Here is a 25,125-nt window from a genome sequence, read left to right as displayed (position 1 = left end):
ACGGGCTTCTCCCGGGGCTCTGGGGAGGTGCCGATGGGAAAAGACCCTCCCATGTCCCCCCCCCCCCCCCCCCCCCCAGTCCCCCCCCCGCAGTGTGCTGGCTGCCACACCGGCGCATCCGTGCCCTCCTGCCCACCCCACGCGGGAGCCCCCCCGGAGGCCAGACTCCTTTTGGGGGAGAAGGGGAGGACCCCCCCCCCCCCCCACCTTGCCCTCCTCTGACACTGCTGCTCGGTACGCTCTTGGGCACATCACTTGACCCCCTCGCTGTGCCAGCCCCTGGTTCAGCTGGCAGGGCTGGGGGTTTCTCTGGGCCCGCTGTCAGCGGGGGGGGTGCTCTCAGGCCAGGGTGATGCCAGGCCCCACTAAGGGAGGGACATTTCTGTTGCAGCGGCTGCATTTTTGGGCCATCTCACACCAAGCGTTTACCTTGCGGGCCAGAGAGCGAGGAAGACGGTGGTGGTACCTCCAGGGAGCGGGGTCCAGGCCCCCGCGACACGCTGCCGATGGCCTCCCCGCACCTCTCTGCTCCTCGAAGCAAACCCCGAGCCCCGGTCCAGCTCACCGTGACACCGGGGAGCACCGGGGTGTCTCCGTGGGTCTGGCTGTGACCACCCAGGCTTGGCCGAGCCTGAACACCGGCCACGGCACGGCCGGGCTCCCTCCAGCCTCGTCAGCACCTTTGGCCAGGAAAAACATCATCTCCAGGGGCTCCTCTCCAGGGTGAGGAGGTGGTGCAAGGGGGAATACATGGCCATAGCTTTCCTGGGGGAAAGAGGGACGGCAGACACAGCCCCATGGCTCGGGGGGATAAGGGCAGCTGGCAAAACACAGGACAGACTTTGTGCCACTCTGCAGCGAGGCTGGGGCTGAGGCAAAGGGAGTCAGAGCCCCCTTTCTGTGTCTCACATTACACCCAGGCTTTCGGAGATTTGGAGCTTATTTCCCTGCACAGCTGCCTGATACTCGCAGCTAGGGAAATATTTACGTGTCCCTGGGGGTTCTTACCAGCCCTAGATGCTGCTCTTCTTCCACAGCCCCCCGGCTCCCGTTCCCCGCATCGCCATAAAGCAGCCCCGAGCTCTGAAATATTTCTGGGAGAGGGCAGGGATCGCGGCTGCATGTGAACTCGCCTGCACAATTCAGGCTCCAGCCTCGGGGCTATTTTTAGCAGTTCCCTCCGAGATGCTCTTCACTTGCAGTTTTATTTGTGAAATTTAATATACGAGGGAGGGGGGGGAGGGGAGCGGGGCTGGATCCTGGCACGTCCCCGTTGGCTGGGAAGCTTATCCCAGTCTCAGTGACAGGAGACCGACGCAAACCTAAAATCATCCGTCAAAGAGCTCCCGTGTCCTGGCATGTAGGCAGCAGCAGGGGACAGGCAGAGCTGACGGTTTGGGGGGCTGCGGTCAGCCCCCGCATCTGCCACAGCCTCCGCAATCCTCAGATCTCCAAAATGCCTCTCCCCACACTTCGTCGTGGGCTCAGGGACCTGCTCTCACCCGATGCTGGCCCTTAGCGCACGCACTGGCACGGAGCAGGATGCGTGCGAGGCCGGCAGGAGCAGCAGGGGTTTTGGGGAGCCCGCCCAACACGGCAGGGCTGGTCCCATCCCCAGCAAGGAGCAACCCGGGAGGTCCCTGCCCCGCCGTGTGGGCCTCAGGACCAGGGAAGGCTGCGGGGACCATCCGCTCCCACGGCAGCTCCCAGCCCAGGGAGCATCACCTCTGGCCCCTGAGCTCCCAGCACCGGAGGCTAACAATGTGAATGATGCAAACCCACTTTGCAAGGTACAGAACGGCCCAGGGCTGGTGTGTCCCCATTTGTGGGGTATGAGCGTGCTGCAAATCCAGAGCAGCAGGAAAGACCTATTTCTCCCCGAGGAGCCCCCGGCAGAACGGGGAGGGAGAAACCTTTCCCTTTGCCACAGGACACGAAGGGAACAGCAGCCGACACGGCAGAGCCCTAAGCATCTTGCAGCAGCTTTTGTTCCTGTGGGGCCAAATGCTGCCCCAGGCCCACCCCCAGCACCACAGCAGGAGCGGACCCACAGCGGGGAACAACAATCCAATTCCATCCCATCCCCAACGGCTGGGCTTGCAGCCATCCCAGGCACATCAGGGATGCACGAAGGGACACAACAGCAACATCAGCGACCCCAAACCAGCCTGTCACTGTTGCTGCTAGACACATACACCAGGTTCTAATACAAAAACATCCCAGTGCAGAACATCATGGGCTGATACGGTACCTGCCATCCCAGGTCCTCAGAGGGTGGAAGTTACCTTACCTCCAAGTGCTGCTAAGCCAAGGCTGGACAGGGACAAGGGGAAGAGTCGCTCTGCTCGAGAGCAGCACTGCCCAAACCTGCTTCTTGTGTTGTTGCATTTCTGGCCACTTTGAGCACTGACTTTAGGTCCACCTGAGCTTGGCTCTGACCCAGTACAGAGGTTTTGCAGCCCAATCCATCCCGCCTGAGACAGGACCAATGGTGGCAAAACCCTCTGGGAAATGCCAGCACCAGACCAGAGCAATCCAAATGCATCACCGACTCACACAACTTTATCATTTCACCGCAGGGTCACATTACACACAGCCCACCTGGGGCCCAGAAAGGACTAAATGGGTACATCCATCTTCTGCTCCTCAGCAGAGGCTGTCTGTGCCAAGGTGCCAGTGGCTCCTGCAAGCCAGGACCCTTTTCCTGCTGCCCTTCAAGATAAGAAGACAGCAACAGCCAGAGGCAGAGGACCAAGGATACTTGCTACCTCCTCACGCTGCAAGCCCCTATTTTGGGGTGTCTCCACTGTAGAAGAGAAGTGGCTGGTGAAAAGAGGACAACAGGCTCTCAGTGAGCAAAGAGCCTCCTTTCCACCAAATCCAGCCTTCAGCACTGCCTGCTCCCATGGGCAGGGCCAAAAGCAGGAAAATTGGATCCTCTCCCCGGCCCCACAGAGCCACACACAGCCACAGCATCATGGAAATGAGTTTATTGACGCGGACGGCAGGTAAAGCCTGAAGAGCAACACAACTACGCGGCGAACACTCGAACGAGCGGTGCGGCAGGAGAGGTGGGCGAAAGGCCACCGACCGAGCCCAGGCTCTGCCCTGCAGCGCAGAAACACCCACGCGCCCAAAAAGCCGGGAAGAAATTTGGCAAGAGAAAGGGGTGCTCAGCAACCCCTCCCTGCGTCGAACCTACACGGGTTGTTTAGCGGAGGAGGCTCAAGTGTTTGTTCCTGACCCTGTACCATCTCTTCCCTGCCCTGACACAGCATCGCACTCCGTGCCACTGGTGCTTCCTTAATTGCTCTATTAATGATTTTTGCAGTGCACCCGCAGGGCTTGGAGCAAATCGCCTCCCAGCACACGTGGGCAGGGCTCAAGGGCTGGATTGCTCCAGCTCTGCCCCACTTTTTCTCAGCCAGAGCACAGGGGGTTCCTACACTGGGACACCACCTTCCTCAGGGTCCTGCAGCTCCTGTGCCCTGCTGGAGTCTTTTCCAGGGCACTGTGACCTTTTCCCAGCACTGGCTTCTTGGTTGCAGACAGTGCCAAAGCCCTGATGAACCATCTCCCACCGTATAACATTTATTGACTTTGAATGTGGCATCTAAAAAGACAACATGGGGGTTGCTATGCATAAGAGCTTTGCTCGCTGGGGAGGAGATGGCATCAAAGCATGCTGGGGAGGGTGAAGCCGGACAAGCTATGGATGGAGCAAGGACATGCAAGAGGTTTTGCTTTCACTGCTGTTGCTGCAGCACTTAGTGGTTGCAATGTGGTCAGTCTACAGCCAGGGACTGGAAAGGGAAGCAGTCCTGGCCCTAAGGACAGGTTGGAAAACAGGGGCCAGGGCATGGGGCTGCTCGGGACAGGGGGTGAGAGCAGGAACCCGACTGGCCCTTGTTACCGTGTACCTCTGGGCACAAAGAGCCAAGCTGCAACTGGAAGAAACGCTTCCACGATCTGCTCGACTCTCAGCCGAGCCAGGACCTGAAGCCCCTAGGCAGGCAGGGTGCAAACGCCACTAAGCCCAAAGCATCTCCCATAACACCACAGCCTGGGTTTTGGGAGACAACACGGGAACAGGGAGAGCTGCTCAACTACCCGCAGCACCCTGGGACACTGCCAGCAGCAGCCCCTCTCCACAGGGGCATGGCTGATGCCTGCAGCCCCGGCGAGGAAGCAGCACTGCCACGTTCAGATTTACCATCGCAAGCCTTGGGGATTGCCAGGGGATAGCGCAGTGCCGGGTGAAGGTGACACAGCTCGGAGGATGGCCGAGAAGGCAGTTTGGCCATAGCAGGCACAGAAAGTACAAGAAGAGGGGCTGGGGATGGGTGAGGATGCAGAGACCATACCTGGAGCTCTGGGAATGACCGTTTGCTCTAAGAGAGGGCTCGTTTCCATCATTTCATCCACCGCTGTCCCGTTACTAATCTAGCTCTGCAGCTCCTCCCCACGCAAAAGCAGCCTCACTTCTCAAATCAGCAGCTAATGAGCCAGGAGATGGTTGGAGTGAAAACACACCATCAAAAAGCAGAGCCGAGTCTGCCAGCACAAGTGTAATAAAAAACCCCCTCGCTTTAGGGCTCCATCCGCCTCCACGGACCGAACTGATGGCTCTGTTCCTAGTTCCCCGAGGCTGGTGCTCACCCTGCTAGAGCCCGACGTCCCTGCAGGGCTCCCAATACTTCCTTGGAATCACCTCCCCTTTAAGCCAATTACAATAGAAAAACTCAAAAAAAAAGTATAAAAATATAAAATAAAGTGCAGTGTTATGTTTTCGACACTTTTGCCTTGTTTTAATGAGCCGACGTGTGGTTTTTGCTTGTTTTTTTTTTTTCAATGAGCGGTATTTTACAAAATTGTAACTACGCCTAAAGCCATTTAGAAAACACCGAACATTGGCACAAAATGGAGAAGCCCACAAGAACGGACAACGAGTGAGGGGCGAGGGGGACGTGGGAGTAGTTGAAGCAGTGGTTACAAACTCCATGGACGCTAAAAATATCAAAGGGGTTTGTTCCCTATCATCATTAGCACGTGGATACTAATTGCTACCTTGTTTAATCAGTGCCTTTGACTGAAATCCTACACATGAATACAGCTGCTTCCAGTTAAGAGTGCTTTTCCCCGCGCCAGTGGTGAAGGAGGATCTGGGGACCCCTTTCTCCCCCCTCCTTCTGCAGGGTGAGGCACAGGCTGATCTCCTGTTAGTTTTTCAAGATGGCATCGTAGGCCTGGTAGATGTACTGCGACACTTCGGGAGCTCGGCATTTCAGGGAGAGCTGCGGAGAAGAGAGGAGAGGTTAGCGGTGGTGCTAAGGAAGGCAGGAGCTTTCTACCATCTCCACAAAAGCAACTGGAAATGTCTGACCTACAGCATGGGTTGGACAGATCATGGACGTGGCTGATGACAGTCACCCAGAATATTTCTCCTGGGTACTGCTTTCTTCATCACCAACATCAAACTACCTTTTCGGAGCTTGCTACAAGCAGGAGGAGATACGTGAAAGCAAACTCCCACTGTGGGGTTCCCGAATCCCTTAACAAATGTAGGTGCCTCTGCAGGCATGAAAGAAGGGGAGATTGCCCCAAACTCCGAGACAAGGGGCTTACTTGCCCTCATGTTGTAAATCACAGCAGTAAACCCGGGGGCTTCTAATGATTTGCTACTCAGTCCTGACAGACACAAACTTGGCTGTCACCCCTCTCTAAAACAAGGATCAGGCTGAGATGAGGCTTGCAGCATCAATCCTTGTGCAAACACTTTAAATCATCTTCCAACACTCGCTTTCACCCCGCAGGTCCCCAGACCGTGGATTTCTCTTGAAACTCCTGGAACAGCTTCCAACAGGAGATAAATCCTCTAATACCGGGATGGTCAGACACACACGTCCTCAGAAGGGGAGCAAAGGGAATAGCTATACAGGTGCACAACGCAGGACAGACTGCACCTTCTCACCAGCCACAGGCTGATGCCAGCACAAGGCCAAGGAGCCTCTGACATCCAGACAGCCGGTCTCCGCTGCAGGAACGCAGCGGGGCATAAATTTCTCCTTGTTTATGAGAGGGGGAAGGGCATCCTGGCAATGCTTTCTCGCTAATGTCTCTTGGCTTTATCTCTGGGTAACCCTGGCAAGTAACTGCTCATTGCTGAGTGGGCACTATCCCAGCTCACTGGTAACAGAGCAGTGTAATTCTGTTGGTTTTTGCTTCTTTCCAGTTCAGTGGGCCTTCCTAACCCCTCAGTCAAATTAACAGGATCTCCCCCAAAACAAGCACGTTAGGCAAAGCAGGGAGAAATCGCTCTGCATGCGAGGCGAGCTAGAAGGATCCCAGCCTGCGCCACGTGCCCTCCACAGTCCGACACCTCACCGTGTAGTTCGGGTTCCCTGGCTGAATGCGAAGCTCGGCCAAGATCCAGATGCCATTGGTGAGTTTCAGAGACTGGTAGAGCATGTCCTGGCCCTCCACGTTCCTCTTGGCAATGGTGTAGACATTGTTGTTCTGCAGTTTGCTGGAGACGGTATCTTCGGAGAGAAGAAAGAAAAACACATCTGTTAATTCAGATTCATCATCTGAGAAGACAGGAGAGCCCAGAGGAGCGTTCCCAGGATGCAAGCGCACAAGGAAACGCTGACTTCAGTCCTAGAGTTTTCCCTGGGGACAGGAGCAGACATGACACAAGGAGAAATAATTCCAACTTGCTTCCAGGGACCCACCTCATTCCTTTCAGGCTGTGATCCCTTGTGAAGTATTTGCCCACCTTGCAAGGCTTTCCCTTACTGCTTACTGCTCTGGGTCACTCAGGACTTGCTGCCTTTATCAAGGCGAGAGTCTGCAGCTCAGAGGGTAAAAGGACTCTGCTCTACCTATAAACCCCAACAAGCCCCAGGCAGGCTAACCTGGAGGCAACCAAAAGTCAGAAGACAAAGGTGGAGAAGAACAAAGATCACTGCCCGAGGCTTGCTTGGGTACCTGCTTCTGAGGTCCTGTCCTGACCACGACGGCTCCCTCCTGCTTCCCCCCCTATCACGCACAGACACCCCTGGCCAAACTAATGTTCTACAAGATAGTAAAAATCCTTTTTTTTTTTTTTTTTTTTTTTTTTTTTTTAAAGCAATTGCTTGAAAGGATAAAAACCCACAGACATCTGTCTCTAGACATCATAGGGCTGCGATAGTTTTAATACACTGTATAACCTCAGCACTTGCAGAATATGTGTGATTTCACCTGGAGACCTGTATGGATGTAACCATGACACACGTTACTTCTAAGGGACCTTTCAAAGAAACAAGAACAGAGGCAAACATGCAGAACACAAAGACCCAAACCAGCAGCTTCTAGATGCCAAGGGGTTTCTCAGCACAGCACAGAGCAGAGCAAGGCTCAGTCTTTTGATGCCAGTAAAAGGGGCACATTTGTACTTGGGGTGGAAGGCTCAGGGAGGAGGACTCCCTGTGAGCATCACTGGGAAATTACCATTGCTGGTCCCCAACAGGAGAAATTTAACTTGTTCAAGCTCTCTGCTGGAGAGTTCTGGGTGGAACACCCTGTCTATGCTGGGCCATTATCAGCAGGTTAGGCACTTTCAACAGAAAGCAAGGGAGAGAAGTGGCCTTAACTCAATTTGCACTGAAAGCCAAGAGACTGGAAACGTGGGATCCATTTCAAGGAGCGCGAGGAGCAGGACAGCAGCATAGAAGCAGCACAAAGCGACCGTGCAGCTCTAATCCATCCCCAAAACACCGAGATCCGCTGGCATCAGTGCTGGATTTGAGAATGGACACAAGTTGTGCTGGTGCATGGAGGAATCAGAGTGGGGACAGCAGAGTCTGTTCACACACCAGGGAATGGTAGAAGCAGGAAAGAAAAAGGCCCCAAAAATCCATACACTGATGCAGAGACTTGGACCCGCTGCCTCTCACAAGGGCAGTGTTGATAACCAGAGCTGCAGAGCAGCTCCATGGGCAGCCTGGACCCTCCAACCATGGCTGGGCTGAACCCTTTTGCTCCCCAGGCTTCAAAGCAGCTCCATGCAGGTTGAGGAGGGTTCAGGCATCCAGCTACCCAGACACACTCAGATTTAGGTTTCCTCTCTTCCCCAGTTACTATGGAAACCGGCAGATATAAGTAACTAATGAGATCCTTTGCTTAAAACCCCTTATTCCCTCTGTCTCCTCCTCCCACCTCTACTCCTCCTCTATACAATAAACTCATCCAGATTAGGGAAACGGGTGAGGCAGAGCAGTCCCCTCCTTGCAGGGAGCGTGGCTGGGAGAGACCCGCGCTGGAAGGACATCACCCACTAGGGATGAAGCCCAAAATCCCATCTCCTCGTGCCCTCCCAGCCGGCGAGAGCAGCCTCTGGGGCTTTGCGAAGGCACGGTGTTTAACGCAAGCGCCAGCTCGGAGAGCGCATCCTTGTTTGCAAGGGATGTTGGTATTAAATGTGATTTTGTTTGCCCAATTTTAACAGGCTGTGGTTAAATCTCACCAGTCTGAAGCCCCTCTGGACACGTTTCCTGGAAGTGGAACTGCTGGCAAGGGTTTGAGACTTTCTCCAGCAATCTTTATATCTGCCAGCAGCAGTCCCCCCGCTCCGCTGGGGTATGCCGTCAGAGCAAAGGCATTCCCCAGGGAGCCTGGGTGCAGGGTCAGAAGCAAGACTGCAAGCGGGAAGCTGTAATTTTGGCAGCTGTGGGGCTGCTATCCCATCACACGGTGCGACGGCAGAGGAGGGGAGCGCTCCTGCTGCCTGGGGAGCTGTGCTTTGGGAGCACAGGGGCGAGACGGGGCCGCAGAGCAGCTGCTTTTACACCAAAGCCTTCAACCGTGCCATGGCACCTCTTGCAATTTAAACAGCCACTGCCTCTGCTGGGGGAAGATTTCCGAGCAGGGGTGTGCTTGTAGAGGGGTACAGGGAGGGAAACTGAGGCAGGGCAACTCCTAAGAAAGCCTGTTTTCTGCCTCCCTGTCTGACCTCAGTTACCCTCTGAAGAATACAAGAAACCCTACCAAAACATACCCTCTTTCAGCCAGACACCCAGAACAATCGTCAGCAGACTGGAGTGCTGATGCTTGGCTTGTCTGACTCCTCCTGCCCCCTCTCTCGGCACTGGTTTGAGGACTGGTGAGGGCCTATCCCCTCTCCCCCCAGGTAGCAGCTCCCATCCCTCCTGTGTTCCCGAGTGTCAGGATTTTGGATTTCGGAGATCGGGCAGAGTTGCTAAGCAACAGTGCCAGGCTGTGCCTGGCTGAAGGCAGGACCGATAATGCCATGTGACAGCACAGCCTTTCGGAAAAAAAAAAAAAAAAGAAAAAAAAAAAGGCAGATATTTGCTGGGAGCAGAGAGCTGAGGCCAGTTCTGAACAGGGCTGCTGGTTTTCGAGAGAGAGCGTAGCGCCCACCGAAGCCCTGGTTAGTGCCCAGCGCAGGCAGGAGGAGGGCTGAGCCGCACTGCCTGGGCACACGTCTCCCCGCACACGTGGAGTCTGGTGACTCTGCAAACCAAAGCCACACGAGTCCTTCTGCAAGACAGCACAGTCTACATCTGACCTTGCTAAGCAACTTTCCGCAGGGCTTTTTCTTTTGGCTCAGTGATTATTCTCAAAACCCTCTTGAAGCACAGTGTAAGGATACAGAAAGATTCCCCCATCACCAAGGCCAGGAAAGCCTCTGACATCAGTCCGTCTTTCAGGGTTGGGGTTTTTTTTGGTGTGGTTTTGGTTTTTTTTATTTTGGTGTTCTTTTTTTTTTCCTTTTCTTTTGCTTTTTAAATAGAATTCTTTACCCTACCTCAGTCCAACAACTAGATAGCACACACAGAAACACAGGCACACAGGAAAGAACAACCGCACGAGGTCTCTTCCCTTGCACTGAAGTAATCCAATTCTTTTCAACGACACTTTCCCTCTGGATAAAGCGAAGGACATGCTTAAATCGTCTACCCATACGGCATAAGAATTTCACTTCGGAACTCAAACAGCCAAGATGACCAACTGGCAATAACAGGAGTTTTCACAGAGGACACGCACAGCTCAGAATCAACATCGACAATATACCTTTTCTGAACTTGGACCTTCGTGGCGTTTTGCAACAAGCACTGGATCTCAGGAAGTAAAATTTAATGACTACATTTTATGCCGTGGTAGCTGAAAACATCCCCATGCCATTTCTAGCAACACCTGAATGGTTCTGAGCATCCAGCCAAGAACTGCATTCAAATACGAAATGCATCTGCATACTCTGATCCAGTAGGGAGGCACTTTGGTCAATATTATGACAGTACATTCATCTCCAAGACATGTAATACGCATGGATTCTATAATTTGTTAAACGATCAGGTTACTAGATTTGCACATACAGAAAAAAACCATACCGCACATACAGACCCCCCTCCCACCATACCAAGGAAGCTTGCGTATGATTGTCCCCCAGGTTGTTAGAGCAAGAAAATCCAATTTCTCTTTGTTCTAGCATTAGCAAATTACTTGTGGTGGGGTGGGGTGTGCAGAGAGAAACAAAGCGACCACTGCATATCAATAAAGCCATATTTAACTCCGAATACCAAAGTTGTTTCACACCAAATTGGGGACCAGTAATAAGCAAGCAAAACCAAAGTTCCTAGAACTGCTGAACAGCACAGCAACTAATTGCCTCCTGCTTAATGGCATTCAATCTCCATGTGCAAGTCAGCTTGTCCTCTTTCACTCTGTGGGTTTGGGTAAGCAGAATTTTAAAAAGGAAAAACATTTAGCTAATCTGATTTGCATATCTTAGCTTAATGTAGTGGTCCTTTAAAATTTAATCAAACTTAGGATGTTGAAAAAACCTGCGTAAACAAGGCAAGCTGAGCTTTAGCACATGCTCAGTTGCAGGGGAAACCTCAGTTGGTATAGCTGCACCAACAGCACCCTGATTATTTGAGCTATAACAGTCTAGGAATTTATTTTCATGCACTAAATTCTTATCTTTTCATTAAAAAACTCAAAAATCAATTAATTTAGCACTGGATTCATAAGAGATGAGAATGCTGGGGTATAACAAGGACCCTGTGTTTTCATTACAAGTTGCATTTCTGAATAAGGTTTTCTCCATGGAACTATCATAACCTCTTCCTAAGAGGCAGACAGATGCATGAAACAGCTCTAATGAATTCATCATGTGCAGAGCATCCTAAGTACACCTTGGCCCCATGATACAAGTCCAGAGAGACCTGCTCCTTCACAGCCATATGGCTCCAGCCCTAAAGAACAGCCTCAGGGCAGTGCCAGCTCTCACCGCTGGGAACCTGAGCCCCAAATCCCTCATCCAGAATTAAACACTCATCTCTCACTGAGTCACTGGGAATCGTGGGAATACCTTCAAGTGTCCAGGACTTGGGTTTGGGGATGGGGTTTTTTTTGTTGTTGTTTGTTGGGGTTTTTTTGAAATAAAGATGCTGGAGACAAGGATCAGAGTGGCAAGTTCTGACCATTTAAGGGTACCTGCTCCTCAGCCCACAGCCTGGCACCTTATCCTAGGTTCCAGCTTGTGGTGCCATGGGCTACCCACAGCAGCCAAGATTTTCTGGTTGTTCTGTGCCCTGTTATGGGGTGAGCTGCCAGAGATAGGAGCTTGTTCTGCCATCCCCGTTGCAAACCATCAAAGCTCAAGTCAATCCTATTTGGCTTGCATCATGGGCACAGGATGGTCCTTTTACCTACAAAGGCCTGGGAGCACAGACTCACTCAGAAGTATCTCCACTGATGGACTGTTTATCTCCTTTTTGTTTGAAGGAACAACACAAATTATCTGGGGAAAAGCCTGCAGTTTACACAGGAGGTGCTGTGAGGTGACTTGCACAGTGACAGCCAGCCAGGCCTGGATGTGCAAGAAATGCAGAAACTGCTTTCTTGACAGATAAAATCCCAGCCCCCTAAACCCCCCGTTCCAAGCTTATTTCACTTTGGTTTAAAGAAAAAGAAATTCAAATTTCAGTTTCTCCATTGAAGAAAATCAGCATCCCCTGTTTAGCTGCTCAGTAGGGCCTCCTGCATACCTGCACATAACTTCAGCCCCACTTCTCACGCAGTGCAGAAACAGCACGGATCTGAGCACTTAGGAAAGTGAAGGCTCTTTGCAGCTAGGAGAAGAAGAGCCAGGCACCGAGGGTGCAGGGACCACAGGTCTGATCAGCTCTCTGCCCAGCAGCAGCCACACGCTGTTCGGCACGCTCCGCTCCATCTGTCCGACGCCTGCTGCAGCCGTGCGGCTCTATTTAAGTGGCTGGTAGCGCTGCGATTAGGGCACATCAGCTGGGAGCAGAGGTATTTTTAGCTCACAGCTAAATTCGCGTCACTGGGCCGGAATCGGTTAGACCGAAGCATGAATGGTGCGGTGCATCCCTGAGCCTCAACAGCAACTCGCCACCCAGTGGGTGGGCTCACGCTAGGCATGAATTACTTATCCGAGCAGATGCGAGAGGAGGCATAACGATTCACACGGTGACTGCACACCTCTGCAGAGCCGGTGGCGCTTAGAAGCTTTTCGTCTGTGTTGAAGGGTTGCAAAAACCCAGCACCTCCCAAGTTTTAGTAAGGAGCCATAGAAATCCGCAGACTTTGGTCTGCGCAGCTTTGCCATGGCAGCCGTTGTGTACCTTATTTTATGCAGCGATACGAGAGCTGCGCGCAGCAGTATTTCATCAGTGAACAATAGAATTGCCGACAGCCCAAGTCGAGAGCTTTATTCTGGTTAAGCATCTCCTACCAGAGAGTCTTTTGAACATGAACCAGTCTCTCCTCCACAAGGATGAAGTTCCTAAAGATTTTATACCCAGAGCTGCTATTCTTGGAAGAAAGGAGGTGTCTTAAAATAAGGCTGTTTTCACTGGATTTAAATGATCAAGATTGTGAACCTTGAAAGACTATCGCCCTACTGCAGCACATGGCCAGACACGCACCCTTGCTCTGGTATAAACTAGTAGCAAGATGGATTCAACTGTCATCAGAGCTCATTCAGCTTATTTCACCTCTGCCCTGGTGTGCACCACTAGCCACTTGCCATGCTGTGAGAAGTCTCCATCCCTGAGGATGCTGGAAGCTCAGCCCTCCACAGGGTTTGGGATCTGGCTGATCCTTGGACAGGCGAGGTTTGATGCTGTTAGGATGGTCTGTACTAGAGGAGGTTACTGCTTAGATGAAATCAAGTTGAGCAGCAGACTGAGTCAGGGTTGCATTGGTAGTTAAAATACAAGGGACTAAGACAAGCACACAAGATTTCCCTAGTTTTCCCTCCTGCAAGCTATTGGCCTGCTCCGTGCTGAAGCCCAGGTGGTCAAGGAAGGAAACGGCCGCTATAGTCACAAGAGGGAGGAGGTGTCAGCAGCGGAAACACAAAACCAGAAGCTTCAGCGGATGGAAGTGTTTGAAATCTGTTTATGAGACATGACCCACTTTCTACCGCACATAAGCCAAAGAGGCTGGCAGATCCTGCACACCCCCGAGCATCCTGAGTGACGGATTGTGCTTGGGAGAGGCACTGCGTCCAGGGCTCTGGCTAAAGCACCAAGAGAAGCCTCTTCCCGCCTGAGTCCTGGGAATGGCTGCAGATACCACTGCAGAGAAACTGCCTGGCATTCCCGGGCTCTCCTTGCGAGCTAGTAACATGTTCTCCACTGAGTATCACCAGTTCAGGCAGGCCTGAGCAAGCAATCTGGTCTTGAGCTGGCAAAACCTCCCCGAATGGGGAGCATTGCTTGTCACTCCACATTTTCTAACATTTTCTTCCAGAGGGAGAAGGGAACACGGGCCAGGCTGCAGGATCACCAGTGCTCATATTCCCAGACCCCCCCTTCGCCCCCAATGACAACCCCCGCTAACCAGCACTGCAACACCCCAGTGCCAAACATGAGAAGTTACCAATGTTTCTGATTGGAGATGCAAAGAGCTCTGGACGGTGCCGTTAGGGCATGGCAAAGGCAGAAGGCATTACCGGCAGCAGGACTGCAGTGCAGGGGGAGAGGCTATGCCAAGCTCGGTCAGGAGCAGAGGGAGGACTGGGGGAGGCACAGAGGTTGTTCTCACTTGAAACCCCACAGTGAAATCAAGTCATAAGGTCCAACAGCTGCTATTTTTTCCCCTCTTGCGTGCTCCATCTTTTACATTCCAAAACAGTAGTAATTATGAGTACAAAGAGACCCATGGTTTCTGTCTGCAATTGAAGCAAGAGAGTGTTCATTGTGTAATAGCAGACATGAGAGAATAAAAAGGTTACGGAGTTTGTAATCAATAGGGACAGTTTTTTCCTTTGTGAAGCATAGCAGCTTTTGGTAGAATCACTTGGCTCCTGTCCAGAACCTCTTGAACAGGAGCAAAGCTGCTATGCTGGCCCCATTCCACTTTTTTTTTTTTTTTTTACACTCCCTCATCCTTCAGCAGTAGTAAGGTCATACGTATAAGCAGGATGCTCAGAGAGGCAACTAGACAGATAAACACAGAGCTGAATGGGACAGACTATGATCAAAATACATCAATGTATCAGCTAACAGCAGCAGACCAGAAAATCTTTCTCACATGGCCTGTCCTCCACAGATGTCAAAACATTTTGTAGTGTATGTAGGGGTTACTCTTTCACAACAGAAAGAAGAAAGCAGATGCTGAAAGGTGAAGTGACTGGCCCAGGATTATGCAGTAGGTTAGTCAGGGCTGGAACACCTTGCCTGAAACACACAGTAGCAGGGCAAGATTGCTGAACAGCCCCAACACCATATTCAGCTCTATTTAAAAAGAGCAGCTGTACAGAGAAGCAAAGTGTGAAAGAGAAAACAAGAATACAAGATCCAGAATGAAAGGAAGAAACAAGTAAGTAAAGTCTAAGATCTGGGATTTTAAATGTGCTTTTACGGGGACCCAGCTAAAGTTTCTGACTGAAACAAGCCCTAGGATCCAAGGCTGTTCTGTTTATAAGTGCAATACCCATCTATCCATTAGCCATAGACAACGCTGTTCATAAGGTGATGTCTAGTGACTGTACATCAGAAGTGCTCTCAGCGTGGTAGAATTAAGCTACTCACCGGCATTCAGGTGACAGTCTTTAATCTGGAACTGAAGCTCATTTTCGTTTGGAATATCCTTCCATGTTGCAAGGAAGACCTGGCGCTCTAGAAACAAGAAAGATGATCAGCACTCCTGGATCCTCACAGGACTGTAGCATTAATTAATTCACCGCAGAATGTTACAAGGTAGACACACAAAAGAGCATTTAGTCACATTTTGCCCTGCCGTGGACAGATCCAGGATTTGGTCCTATAACAACCTCAGTCTCGCCGTAAAAGCAGCAAAGCTTTGATGGTTTTTGGAACCCCCAAACCAGAGACAGTCTTTATCATGTGTACTGTTTACAAACCAAGAACAGGCGGGATTTGACAAGAAGGAAGGAGATCCACACATTTAGGATTATGTTGGTAAAAGCTGCTTTTCAAGCAACTTCCCAGCCAATTCCAACAACAGTTTAATAAAGGTGACCAGGAATACATGAATTACAGTGAAAGTGGTATGGGGGCAAATCCTAGACGCATTTGAATGACTCAAACCCTCAAAAAAAAAAAAAGCCAAAACAAACACCCCAAAAATCAGCCTCAAAGAAAACAGATCCACCCCTTGTCTTGCAGAGACAATCAGAGCAGAGGACTTGGGTTTTGGTAACTATTGGAGTTGCAGGACAACAGGGACAGGCTATCAAACCACATCAATTCAGGCTGCTGAGATGCACTGGCATGAAGGTCATGGCCAAGCACACGTGAATCTCTGCCACGGGACAACTGCACCCAGCTGGGCGCTGCAAGCAGTCTGGCTGAAGGAGGCTGACCACAGACCTAAAAGCACTCACCCATTTTGCCATCCTCTACGAAAAGCACATTGAGAGGAATCAGGCAGCTGAAGTAAAAGACATCAATGTTGTTTTTCACAGCCACCTGTTATAGAAGAAACAAAGGGGGTTAAAGCATCTCTATCAGCTGGAAGTCCAAAGGGAACCCAAGATTTTGCACAGCCTCATTGCCTGCCTGTGCACCCTGGACTATCTCTCCGAGCAGAAGCCAGCTCTGAACATGAGACTACCTGGAGAGATGTTACTGAGCTTCCAGGTATTTTCAGACAAGGATCAGTCCTGCCCCTCCGTGCTCACTCCATTTTCACTAAAAGCTGCTCAATCTTCTCCTGTGAGCATTTCACCACGCTGCTTCAGAGCCAATTGCACTGATGGGGTCACAGCCAGCATCCTTGCTCTTTTCTGCTCTTGTTCAGCCTCTCCCTTCACTCACTTCTTCCACCGCCGAGGTGCATTCATACCTCTTGGCTGCACACAGCTGCTATCATGTCTGTCATATTGCACATGAGCTTCTTCATCATCCCTTTTTGCTATCTCACTCTTGTAATTCTCCAGCTTCAAACCCCTGCATATTCTTTATCTTCATCCCCATTTCTTTATTTTTCACCTCCTTGATTAGTCCTGTCTCACCCCTGGACACTTTCTAAAAAGCCTGAAGTATGTCTGTGGCCTGCACCTTTCTTGCAGCATCTCCCAAGTCTCCTGCCTTTACCTTAGTGAAAGCTACATAGCAAACACATGCAGTGTGTTGATTCCTGGAAGAACGCTTTGCTACAGAGCGATCAAGGCAGGCAAAAAAAGATCACTTGACAAAAGGCTTAATTCTCAGTGTCATTAAACTCCACCAGCCAGGGAGATGCACTGGATTGCCTTTCATCACACATGCTTGCCACATTACCGACTAATCTCTGCTAACACAGAGCACCCTCACTTTCAGTTTTCCCCAGGCTGAGAGCTGACAGTACAGCAGGAGCAAACGGGAGGTCTGAGAAAGTGCACTGTCATAACACAGCACAGAAAAAAGTAGCTCTGGGCTTTATTTCTATGCCTCTCACGCTCTCCTCAAATCATCCCGCACAGCAATAAGCCTGTCATGGGAGTACAGTTCAGCAGACACCTGCCATTGCTTGCAACGAAGGAAACAGCCTGTAAGAGAGACCTAGAATTGAGGTTGTGGGGAGCCCTGAATTTCAGGAGCTGCCTGAGCTGCTACTTTGAAAAATCCCAGAAGGAATTCTCTGATTTGTCACTCAGCTGAAACACAAACCAGACCATGCTAAATGCTGAGCCAAAGAAATAAATTTGCTGCTACAAAGACTTATGCCAAGACAAACTCCATTCACATTAATAATTACATATATTAGTGTCCTGCTGAGAAAATCTATTGTCCCATAGTGGCAGGTTTAGAAAGACATCCCCAAATGTCAGTAGAAACAGCTGCAGATAGACAAGGGAGGGGAATAAACCAGAGAATTCAAACACAAGTCAGTTGATTAGACATGCATGCAAGCCAGAGGACAAGTGGTAGGGGATCAAGCTCCTGAACAAACTCTTCTAGCAATTGGGAAGGTCCCAGAAGTGCAAAGAACAGCAGAAAGGCAGATGTGACAGTCTGTGGGGTTTCTACTTTCAGCCATCACTAAAGGTAGCAGCTTATATTTAATTCCCACAGCGCAAACCAGCTTAAGAAGGCATTAGTTTAAAGCCCGGTAAAACCATGTAAATGATGGTGCAACCTAGGGGGTGGAAAAAAAAAAAAAAAGGAAGTCATCCTCTATAATAGGGAGCTGTTACCTGCTTTGATTGCTGGCATCACTGGCATCACAGTTGGAATGTCTAGTGTTTGAGCTAGAGGCACCAAAGCCAGAGGGGTAAAAGCAGTTTGGTGGATGGACTTAGCTGATTCACCTCTGCAAAAGTGATTGAACAGACTGGGTGAGTAGCCAAAAACGCACCTCTGAGTCTGGGAGGGAAGAGCTGGGGAAGGGACAGCAGTGTAGCCGTTCCAGACGCTATGCTTGGATATAAGTTATGGAGATGAGCCAGAAGAGGGAAAATTTAGGTTAAACGTCTGGGAAAACTTGACAGTGAGAATTATTAAGCAGCAAAAGATCCTCTTGAGGAAGACAGAAGCTTCCGTGCTTGGAGTATTTAAAATCAGGCTTGACAATGCTCTCAACAAGAGGAACTGTAGCAAAACAACAAAGCATAGCACAGACTACACTGTGTGACCTAAGATCTTTCCAACTCCGATTTAATGATTAATTGCCTTGCCTTAGAACAACAGAGATTACTTAGCTTTTGTAGCTAATTGTTGTTGCCATACAACAGCAGTTTCTTACAAGAAGGGCTGGAAAGCAGTGCCTTCTCTCCAGTCACAGTTCTAGAGGCACACTCCAAATTAATATGCTAACCCTGTCCCTGCAGTTATAAGAATGCTATAAAAAGGTATCTGCTGACCTGCTTCTCAACTCCGCAGAAACATACTGAGTAAGCTGCTTTAGCTATACTCTGGAGAGCTACCCAATTAAGATGCTCTGAAGTGCAATTTCTTCCCAGCAAAGAAAAGCAAGCCACACGCCAGCCTTCCTCCCAAACTGCATCACTGGGTTCAGTAATGACATCACGTGTCAGCTTGCAAGTATCTGTAATGATGCAGAAACCAGCTGTTACAAATCATTTTTGGAAACAGGAAAGGAAAATGCTACAGTCTCCTTAAACCTATAGCACTGGGATAAGTCTGGTAAGCTTTTCAAGACTAGCTTTCATTGCGCAACACCACATACTTCCCCCAAACAGCCAGGTATGCACTGTTAGTGCTGTGGTCCCCAAGATCTGGTCCATGAAAAGGTACCTGCAGATACCCGGATGGGGAAACTAGCACCAAGAAGAGGCTAAGAGGCCCTACCAGTTGATAACAGCTTTCCAAAGTCATGCTTCAACCTTTGCACTGCCACATCAGGAGCATCCAATGCCATCTGACAGGCTACAAAAGCAACTGCAGGCAGAAAGCGGATCCACAGCAGCACCTATGAGAAACTGAGTAGCTAATAACAGTGACTTGCCAAAAAAATCCAGCACTTCTTAGGTGGGAACATTGGCCTGAGACAATCAATGACATCTAAAGTGATACCAGTAGCTGAGAAGTCTCTCCAGGTTTGACATGCTTGAAAGGAACCTCTACTTGCATTCAATAAATCCACCAGTCCAGACTAACTTTGCCTGTGGCTCTGCAGCTTTAACCTGCCGACCTGGACATGAACTACTAAATCTTTAACTAGATCTTCAGTTTCAGACATTTTAAATAGAGTAAACAGAAGCACTTTAAGTAAAAAGGGCTCTCCATCGACAATCTTTTTGAAACAAGAAAAATAAGTAACATTGCTAGCTTGTGAATTTAGTCAAAGCTTCCAAGGGATAAAGTCAAAAGGTGCCAGATTTTCATGGGATGCTTCACTGCTGAAAAGGTGTGAACCCACTAAAAATTGGCAAAAGGTTCCCATTCACTTACGTCTTGTTCATGATCTGATCAGGGGAAGCAGCACCTGTAGAAATAATCCCTGAAAGTATTTGCTCACCATGAAGCATGAGCACCCTTCTGTTGTCCTCTCTTGCAGTGCAACCCTCTGATAGCCAACACGTGGTGTTTTGGGGAAGAGGTACCTCATAAGAACAATGCTAAGTTATTTTCTTCAATAGTGTAGGTTTCTGATGCTTTAAATCCCAGACTTGAACATAAGAACTGACTTTCAAAGTCAAGTCTGAAAGCAACACAGATGCTTTCCATCAGCAGCAAGTACACAACATACCCACTTGGAATCCCATTAGCACCTACACTAAATTAAGGATTTACTTCAAGTTGGGTTTTGCTTCAGAGCCTGGTAACAGCCAAACTGTTAAGGCGAGAAGAACTCTCCTATGCAGAGTCTTTTTTACCTCTGCCAGCACAAGGTCACGGTTTATTCTGTGACAGTCTGCTGCTCTGGCTGTCGGATACCCCCAGGGAGTGCTAGCTATTTCACTTCATTTTGTTTGACAGGTAGGGTTCTCAGGATCCTACGGGTGCTTGACAGCCGCTGCCAGCCAGATACTCTACCTACAGGCACAAGTCCCGAGCCCGGGCAGCGGGGCTGTGCCCAGACAGCGAGGCTGGGTGCTGCGCCCCTGGCTGCGGCTGTCATCTCCAGGCACGCCGCTTACGTCAACGGTCAGGGAACAGCGAGTTACTGGGAGGGTTACGCTCTCATGTGTGCCTGGCTGTACTTGAAGTTCAAAACGTACATTTTAATCAAATGAGCTGTACCATGTGGCAGACCTGCCCTTAATCGGCAAGCCAACAGCTTTCCACAGCTGAGATAGGAACTGGCCGCAGATGCCAAGCTGTGATCCGAGTCCTTAATTCAGGGAGCTCCCAGGAGGGTTTTCTTCCCTGGAATAAGACCCTCCCTAGTAGAGGCTGTTGAAAAAATAACCCAGGCAACAAATCCAAGAAAGCACCTTCCATATCTGGCTACCCAAGCCTGTTCTGCAGCGGTTGGTCCAGTTATTTTGACGCAGCTCACACACAGGCAGATATTGTGCCATTTATCAAGCAGGCTCTAAAGGAAGAACAGCTGCTGGCTGGACTTGCTGCTTACGCTGATTCTCAACCTTGTTTTTATGGAGAGTTGAATGTGTGAAATCTGTTTCCAAGTACCAAGAGCTCTGCATTTGTGACCTGAGATACATTAACACTTGTGATGAATGAGAGCTCCAGTGGTTCTGCATTGCAAGCGATACACCGAAGAGTGGAGGAGCTCAGGTGATGAGTTACAGCAGAACTGAGCGTAGAAGGGTAAGTATGATCTAGTGCATTAGCAAGACTAATCTTTTCTCAATGAAGAACCTGCACCTTCATCTGCCTTTACAGAAATGTTTTGCCAAACTCATTGGAAGATATGAAAATGTTCTGCACCTCACACTGCTCAGCAGCAAGGGAGAGGTCTGTGTTTCCAAGTGTCACTTTTCAGGAAGAAATGCAGCTGGCAGATCCTCCCCTTTCAATACTCGCCAGATCATTTTACAGGCATTTTTGAAAACTGAAGCTATGCTTCTTTCAGTTGCATGCTCAGTAGCTGCAAACAGCCCTGGCAGTTGACAGCAGGTAACACTGGGGAACACAACACACTGATTGTCAATTTTGAATGTGGATCCCAAGAGAATGGCAATGCTCCAGGCTCAGGCAGTCTCGCTACTGCTCCAGGAGTCCCTGCAGCTTGTTTTCAATTGTATTGTCTCCTGCAAGTTGTTACCATCTCACAGAAGAGATTATCATATTCGTGCCATGACAGGCCAGGCCTGAGCTCTGAAACTCTCACAGCAGGCTGGCTCCACTTCACCCACTTCCAGGGTTAGGGGAGCAATTCTCATGTACCCAAATGAGCAAATCAGGTATTCTGATTTCACAGCCTTTCACAGCCCTTGAAAGGCCATTTATTAGGAACAGTGGTGCTCTTTAGCATAGAAAGGTTCTCATCCCAGGCACTTATTCCAAATTTGACTTGAAGAAGTACCTGGAAAGAGTTAATATTCCTCACCGATGCAAACCCCTGTTTCAGAACTCACTTTCCTCTTTGAGAGCCCAAGGTCTCACAAACATGGTGCCAAAGATACCTCACCCACCCCACCTCTTCCACTAGGTACAACCCTAATAGCCTACATGTCATTAGAGGGGTATCACTCCTTGGGCTGCCAAAAGGCAACTACAGGACCCAAGCAAGCCTATACAACTACTACAGCCATCTCCCTGGCTGGCAAATGAGACATGGCTATCAAATACTCGAAGCTCAATGCAGCCTCTCGCACACCTTTTGGCAAGAGCTTGTTATCACTTACGAGTGCTGTGCTGTGCTCTGCAGAGGCAGTGCTGGGCAGGGGGATCACAGCACCCATGAGTGCCAGGTAGCCTCTGAAATGCTGACAAGGCACTGCAAGAGTGTCTCCCAGCAGAAGTTAGCAGCACACAAATAACTAAGTCAGATTTTTTTTTTTGCAACAGGCACACTCCAAAGGCATCTGACAGCAGCTTTTTAATCTGTAAGAAGTAAAAAAGATGAACCAGAGAGCGGGGATTGGAGTCTGTTCAGGCCTACAGTGCTGTGTCAAGTCTAACTTTGGTTTTATCCTTTGAATAAATCACTGCTTGACTGGGGGTTGAATCTGAGTCAACAGGTCAAGAAAATTATCATCACTACTTTGGGATGGGAGGGAGAAGCCTGGTATTCATTATCACAAGATGCAAGGTGACTGGCAAACAGAAGACTCTTCAGTTATATTTTACCTAAGTGAGCCTCTGAAAATATTTCAGTCTTCCTCATCTTCTTGTAAAAATGTTTTTTTTTGTTAACTTGTCAAGTATTTCAGTTTCTTTGCGTGATTACAAATGTTAAGATTAAACCAGCTGTATTGGGTGAAAGATTAGAAATGGTAATAAAAATAACCTGAACAAGACTTGAATTCATTACTTCTGAGATAGTTGCCTAAGGAATGTAAAACTAGTCTTTGAAGTTTCTAATTAACATGACAAAAAGTTGAAAGCTATCAGTTTGGTTACTTCAGGACTGACTTTTCTTGTTACTAAAACAAAAAAACCCCACCAGAATAAGAGCTGAACATAAGGTCCTCAGGGGTTCAAACCAGCCCTGCATCTACTTCAATGTTCCCCAGCTCAGAAAAACTGCATTAAGCAAATTCAACTTGATGAGTGTTTTGGTTCTTCAATGAATACAGCAACATTTGTATTCTCTACTCCTATATTATGCTATAAATTGTTCCCTAAGTAGGTCACCAAAACGATTTCTGAATGTTTCAAGACAGATAATTTCTACGTGAACTCACAAAACAAAACCAGAGCCTTGGCTGTCAGGGCAATGACAGATCTCCATCAAACCCACTGCTGTCAAAAAAGTAAGGGGAGTGCTCTTTTTAACTTGGCATCTGCTATCATGACTCAACTCTTTGCAGAGAAATATACTATTACTCCATATGGCAGCTTCCCCAATTGTAAAAGGGCAGCCAACTTCTATGGCAATGAGAGAGCTAGCAAATTAGCAACTAAGTCTGGCACTAATGAATGCTCCGCTGCCTCAGTATAAGGTAGCTGGAGGTTTCCTCACATGTTTTCTCTTTGCTTTGTTCTTGCAGAAGATGCTACAAGAAACAAACTGTGTTCCGATTCCTTTAGAGATTTAATAACCCAAATACTTCACTTCCTTCCTGATCAAAGGAAGCAGCAACTTGAGAATGCCTCATTGAGAGAGCCCCCAGTGTTATGGAGGCAGATCAGGACCGTCACCTCCTACAGACTTCTAAGTTTCCTTCAGAGCAGGAGGTAGATTTTACCACAGCTGACCCAGATGCAGTGATGCAACCTCATCCTCATGACCTGGACGCAGAGGGAATCCAGCTTTTCCACAAGCTGGAAGGGCCCTCTGTGGAAGACAAGCACATGTAATTCATTCACTGTCCACACGCTCCCCCATCGCATGACTGAGCTCAGAGCCGGAGTGTAGGACTGCTCGTTTGAGCGCCAGAGAAGCTATTTCGAGCTGTTTGCCCAAAGACTCATCAATAAGTCATAAGCCCCAGAATGGAAGTCAAAAGAAGGGAAAAAAAACAGTTGCTCAGGCAGAATAAATAGTAACTTCCATTGCATTCTCTTAATCTAAAAAGAGAATGAGCTGCTTCAAAACATTCCCCTCTATGGGCTGCTACGCTACAGGAACCCAACCTAGTTACATCTCCTGGAGACTTGAGGCGACTGGGACGTGCTATGGTGCAAGTTAACCACGTGTTTGGGATACTGGGAAAATCATCCTGGAGGACCCAGCTACACAGAGCGGAGCCAGGAGTTGCTCTCTGAGCTCCGGTCCACAGAGTGGCTGCACATGGCAGTAGTGGGCAAGAGCCTCCTTCCAGGGAGAACTGGCTGCCTGATGAGTACTTCAAGACCAATGCCCCTGAGGCACACCAGGACTGACGGAGACAGTCTGTGGTCCAAACCAGAGGAGAACATCTCCCTGGATCTGTCATGCCTTTATCAGATTGGCAGCCCAATCTGATAAAAAGCCTCTTCTAGAGAATGCTGTCCCTGACGTGCACCAACAGCCTCATTAATGAAACATTAGCTGCTTACGTCATTTCTCCTCTGCTTTTCCTGGAACACATCTCATTTGCCTTGGATTAAGCTATCTGGGGCAGGGATGGGCCAATGCCTTTGTAAAGCACCCTGGAAGTTAAGAGCACTAGAGAAATATTAATCACTCAGCAGTTGCCATCTTTCCTGCAATCCCTTTAATTACCTCAATTCTTGCTGACAGCTCTCGCTGCCTGCTCCACCACAGGCATGCACTTTCTCTGTTCAGAACAGCTTCAGTTCATAAGCCCCACCAAACCTCATGCCCAGTTTACAGAAGAGTGTTACTGGAGCAAAGACCTTAATCTACACAGATGCAAGCAGTGGGTTTAAGGTGTTTGGAAAGTCACAAAATTCAAGAAGTCTCTGCTTCAGTCCTTCTAAGAGACACTAGAAAAGGGAATAGGAAGAAGTTTCGGCCAGACTCATGGCCCAAATCCATGAGGTCTGCCTGGTTACCCTTATACACATGATATTCTGTTACTAGTCTTACCACATTGTGTTGGGCCAAACAAACTGAGCTAAGCACCTGCTGATCCCCGCACCACTCTGAATGAGACAATCCTTACCTGGAGGTTGTTCAGAGGCTCCATTTTCATGACTGGTCCCAGAGTGTTGAGGGGCAGGGAGACGTCAATACTTTGGTTTGGCATCAGAGGTGTGTGAATGGCCAGTGGGGTGCTCGGGATGACCCCAAAGCTAGGCAAGAGAAAAACAGAGGCGATGAGAGCAGCACTGCATTGCCCAACACCTATTCCCCCTTTGCCAAGCACAAGCTAGCTCATCTTCCCATTACTCCTGAGCTGCCCCTGCTGTTACTACAGGGGAGGAACACAGCTCAAAACAGCAGACACTCAAAGTAAGACAAGGCACAGGAAACTCAATCAGGTCGGTCTTGCTGACAACATGCACCATCCTGCCCAGGAGACAAGCATCTGGGAACTCTTCCATTACCCACGCAGCACTGGCCTATGTGCCGAGCAGCAGCCTGCCCAGCAAGGAGTGGCACTTGGACTCAGACTCAGGCCTCTTGGCTCTCTCTTACAGAGCTGCATAGCACTGCAAATAG

At 49.4% G+C, this 25,125-nt stretch overlaps 1 protein-coding gene across 3 annotated transcripts in view; it reads right to left on the bottom strand.

Annotated features, from left to right (window-relative positions):
* Positions 1–2,976: 2,976 nt before the first annotated feature.
* AP2B1 (adaptor related protein complex 2 subunit beta 1) overlaps positions 2,977–25,125 on the bottom strand; it is an 82,032-nt gene continuing 59,883 nt past the window's right edge. For all 3 annotated transcript variants that reach the window (XM_049801948.1, XM_049801950.1, XM_049801949.1), the window contains 5 exons: positions 24,626–24,755; positions 15,884–15,968; positions 15,069–15,155; positions 6,385–6,539; positions 2,977–5,294 (listed from right to left, as the gene is read on the bottom strand). In XM_049801948.1, coding sequence (XP_049657905.1) covers positions 5,220–5,294; positions 6,385–6,539; positions 15,069–15,155; positions 15,884–15,968; positions 24,626–24,755 — 532 coding nt within the window. In that variant the 3' untranslated portion in view covers positions 2,977–5,219. The remainder of the gene's footprint in view (positions 5,295–6,384; positions 6,540–15,068; positions 15,156–15,883; positions 15,969–24,625; positions 24,756–25,125) is intronic.

Source organism: Accipiter gentilis, chromosome 6, assembly GCF_929443795.1.
Source record: "Accipiter gentilis chromosome 6, bAccGen1.1, whole genome shotgun sequence".
NCBI classification, from domain to species: Eukaryota; Metazoa; Chordata; class Aves; order Accipitriformes; family Accipitridae; genus Astur; species Astur gentilis.
The sequence above is the reverse complement of the archived record's forward strand: the minus strand, read 5'-3'. Positions and strand labels throughout refer to the sequence as shown.